The sequence below is a fragment of the Chaetura pelagica genome, unplaced genomic scaffold (genome assembly GCF_000747805.2).
Source record: "Chaetura pelagica isolate M959 unplaced genomic scaffold, ChaPel_1.0 scaffold592, whole genome shotgun sequence".
Taxonomy (NCBI): domain Eukaryota; kingdom Metazoa; phylum Chordata; class Aves; order Apodiformes; family Apodidae; genus Chaetura; species Chaetura pelagica.
Window position 1 is genome coordinate 192642 of NW_009952450.1, and position 4219 is coordinate 196860.

Consider the following 4219-nt stretch of genomic DNA (forward strand, 5'->3'; position numbering starts at 1 on the left):
ATGCCAGGGAAACGCCCAGCGAAGAAGAGCCTGGTGCCAGAAGATGAATCTCCTGGAAGGAAGAAGGTTAAAGGTAAGAAAAAATCCCAGGGAGTCTTCCCTCAGTTCCCAGGGAGCAGCTGGAATTGAGTTCTGGTTCCTCCTGTGTGTTATATCTCTTGTTTTTCTTCCCTCCCCCCCCACCCCAAGTCTGCCACCCTTCCCACCGGACACAGCCCGGCCTGGTGCTCACCCTGGGCCAGGGGGATGTTGGTCAGTTGGGGCTGGGGGAGGACGTGATGGAGAGGAAGAAACCAGCCCTGGTGCCACTGCCAGAGATGATGGTGCAGGTGGAAGCTGGAGGGATGCACACAGTGTGTCTCAGCCAGACAGGAAAGGTGAGTGCTGGGTGGAGAGGGCAGCACAGGGGGAGCCTGAGCTGGGCTTCTCTGCAGGATCTGGGGTGTCTCCTGGAGTAGGGAAGGGCTGAATCCTATGAGGAGAACTGGGATGGTTTAGTTTGGAGAAGCAGAGGCTGAGGGGAGACCTCATCACTCTCTACAACTGCCTGAAAGGAGGTTGTAGGGAGGTGGGTGTTGGCCCCTTCTCCCAAGTGAGGAACAACAGGACCAGAGGAAATGGCCTCAAGTTGTGCCAGGGGAGGTTTAGTCTGGATACTGGGATGAATTTCTTTGCTGGAAGAGGGGTCAGGAGATCTTAGAAAAATGTGTAGGTGTGGCCCTTCAGTGGGTATGAGGGGTTGTTGTGTGTTGTTGGTTTTGTGGCTGGGTGGCTGTGGGATTTATTGTTGGTTTGGTTGGTGTTGCTTTGGTTGGGTTGTGATGTTCCCCCCCCCCCCCCCCTTATGGCGGGTTGGGAGTTTTTGTGTTGGGATGATTTGACTGTGAAGGGACCTTCAAGATCACCTAGATCCAACCCCCTGCATGGGCAGGGACACCTCCCACCAGCCCAGGCTGCTCCAAGCCCTATCCAACCTGCCCTTGAACTTGGAGGTCTTTTCCAACTGGGACAATTCTGTGGTTCTGTGACTCCTGCTCTGCCCAGACCCATCACTCACCCCCGCTCCAGGGGGACCACAACGTTTTAGGAGGTCAAAGGGATAACTCAGCATGGTGGGTCTCTGTCCCCACACTCCATCTGTTGTCCCTCTGGGTCCCATCCTGACCATCTCTCTCTACCTGCAGATCTACACCTTTGGCTGCAACGATGAGGGTGCCCTTGGGCGCGACACCTCAGCAGAAGGGTCAGAGACCACCCCGGGGCTGGTGGAGCTGCAGGAGAAGGTGCTGCAGGTCTCTGCAGGGGACAGTCACACTGCTGCACTGACAGAGGATGGCAGGGTGTTTGTCTGGGGCTCTTTCCGGGTACGTGAGTTCCTCAGATGCTGGAAGCTCTGCTGGTGGTTGCTGTTCCTCTGACTAATGCCCCTGTGTCTGTGTCTCCACCAGGACAACAATGGGGTGATTGGTTTGGTGGAGCCCATGAAGACAAGCTCTGTTCCTGTGCTGCTCCAGCTCAGTGCACCGGTTGTTAAAATTGTCTCAGGTGAGCAGGGTCCTGGAGTGTGTGTGGGACAGGCTGGTGCAGCCCCTAGGAGGAGGGCAGAGGGCTGGAGCAGCTCTGCTCTGGAGCCAGGCTGGGAGAGCTGGGGTGTTCAGCCTGGAGAAGAGAAGGCGCCAGGGAGACCTTAGAGCAGCTTCCAGTGCCTGAAGGGGCTCCAGGAAAGCTGGGGAGGGACTTGGGACAAGGGCAGGGAGGGAGAGGACAAGGGGGGATGGATTAAAAGTGGGAGAGGGGAGATTGAGGTTGGACATGAGGAGGAAATTGTTGGGTGTGAGGGTGGTGAGAGCCTGGCCCAGGTTGCCCAGGGAAGCTGTGGCTGCCCCATCCCTGGCAGTGTTGAAGGGCAGGTTGGATGGGGCTTGGAGCAGCCTGGGCTGGTGGGAGGTGTCCCTGCCCATGCAGGGGGTTGGGACTGGATGGGCTTTAAGGTCCTTCAACCCTAACCAGTCTGGGGTTCTATGAATTCTAGAAAACTGGCCTTAAACGTGGGATGGCAACCCCTGGTGGGTTGCTGGGCTATCTGGGGACCTGCTTCACTCCTCTCCCCTTTCTCCTCCCAGGGAACGACCACCTGGTGATGCTGACAGTGGATGGTGAGCTGTTCACGTGTGGCTGTGGCGAGCAGGGCCAGCTGGGCCGGGTGCCGGCGCTTTTCACCAACCGCGGGGGAAGGAAGGGGCTGCGTGAGTGGCTGTGGGGCTGGCAGGGGGCTGGGCAGGGCAGCAAACAGGCCCCTCTCCTGCTGCTCTAGGTCTTCCCTTTGTGTAGAGCTGGAGCCAAGGAGGGGATGGAAAGGGTGTCTGTCCATCAGCAAACCCTGTGTGACATCTTCTCTCCTGTCCCCAGAGCGCCTGCTGGTTCCCCAGCGCGTCCCGGTCAGAGGCAAAGGCAACAGGAGCAAAGTCCGTTTCCAGGACGCCTTCTGTGGGGCTTATGTCACCTTTGCTGTCACACAGGAGGGACACATCTATGGATTTGGCCTCTCCAACTACCACCAGCTGGGTGAGCATCACTTCTGTCCCTCCACATCTCCTGCCTGCTTTGATCTGGCTGTGGACTTCCCCATCCTGTGGTGCCCCTGGACTGGTGGGGAGACACTGTTGGGCACCCCAGACCTGGAACAAGCACCCACTGGACACACTGGAGCTGGAAATGAAGTGTGGGGGGGTCGCCCTTTCACCCTGTGTGGTTCTGGGTTTGGCTTCCACCTCCTGCAGCCAGAGGGTTTGAGCAGAAATTTTGGGGAGGCTGTGCTGGTCCTTGGTGGGATGAGCCCCAGAGGGGATGGCTCAGGGCCCTGTGCCTGGCCTGGGCTGTTGGTGCACAGGGAGCTGATCTGCCTGGGTTTGTGCGTCCCACCCTGCAGGGACCCAGGGCACCGAGTCCTGCTTCTCCCCCCAGAACCTGACGTGCTTCAAGAACTCCACCAAGTCCTGGGTCGGGTTTTCTGGTGGGCAGCACCACACGTTGTGCGTCGACTCAGAGGGTGAGTGCTGGCCTGAGGGGTGGGTGGGGGTCACACAAAAGGAGGGTGGGGGGCACTGGCACAGCCCTGGTCCCAGCTGGAGAGGTGTTGGGGTGAGGGGGATGTGCTGGAGCCCTCCAAGTCCTTGGTGTTGAAGGCAATAAGGGTGGTCTGGATTTGCAGCAGGGAGGATCACAGGGAATGGTGCTGGGACAGGGTCTGGAGAACAGGTCTTCTTTGGGAGCTGGGGGTGTCCAGCCTGGAGACAAGGAGGTGAGGGGAGACCTGCTGGCTCTGCAACTGCCTGAGGGGAGGTTGGAGCCAGGGGGGTTGGCCTCTTCTCCCAAGGGCTAGAACAAGAGGAAACAGCCTCAAGTTGCACCAGGGGAGGTTTAGATTGGACATTGGGAACAATTTCTTCACTGAAGGAGTGGTCAAGCACTGGGACAGGCTGCCCAAGGTGGAGTCCCCATCCCTGGAGGGGTTTCCAAGCCCTGGAGATGGTGCTGAGGGACATGGGGCCTGAGCAGGGCTGGGGGAATGGTTGGACTTGGGGATCTTAAAGGGCTTTTCCAACCCAAAAGATTCCATGATTCTGTGACCATATCTGCCTTTTCCAACCTCACTGGTGCTATGGACTCTGCTCCAACCTCTCGATTCTGGGGGAGCTCAGGGCTATCCATCCCACCCTGCACCTCCTGCTTGGGTGCAGCAGGGATGGACCATGCTCCTCCAGGAGTCAGCCTGGGCCCAGAGGGTGCGACTGGGACCTGTGGCTGTTTTCTGTCCCCTGGTGTCACCTCTCCCGTGTCTCTGTGGTGCTGCAGGTAAAGCCTACAGCCTGGGGAGGGCAGAGTACGGCCGGCTGGGGCTGGGGGCGGGGGCAGAGGAGAAGAGCACGCCCACCCTCATCCCGGAGCTCCCCAGCATCAGCTCGGTGGCCTGCGGAGCATCGGTGGGATACGCTGTCAGCAGCGATGGTGAGTGCCTGGGGCCACCCTGGGCTTAGGAATGTCACCTTCTGTCCCCTCCCCTCCCTTCAGCCATCTGTCCCGGCCCCACCCCCTGGATCTGGTTGGTCCCACACAGCTTCATGGCTGGGTCAGGACTGGAGCCAGGACTTGATTGATCTTCTGGCCTAGGGGAACTGGGGCAGCAGCTGCTCAAATATTTTGGCCGGGCTTGGGCAGG

General features: G+C 59.1%; 1 protein-coding gene across 1 annotated transcript in view; it reads left to right on the forward strand.

Moving 5' to 3' along the window:
• Positions 1–4219, forward strand: part of RCC1 (regulator of chromosome condensation 1) — a 6465-nt gene continuing 2246 nt past the window's right edge. Inside the window, exons 1-8 of the mRNA XM_010008553.1 lie at positions 1–73; positions 190–377; positions 1185–1364; positions 1449–1545; positions 2124–2246; positions 2410–2565; positions 2930–3049; positions 3856–4008. Coding sequence (XP_010006855.1) covers positions 1–73; positions 190–377; positions 1185–1364; positions 1449–1545; positions 2124–2246; positions 2410–2565; positions 2930–3049; positions 3856–4008 — 1090 coding nt within the window. The remainder of the gene's footprint in view (positions 74–189; positions 378–1184; positions 1365–1448; positions 1546–2123; positions 2247–2409; positions 2566–2929; positions 3050–3855; positions 4009–4219) is intronic.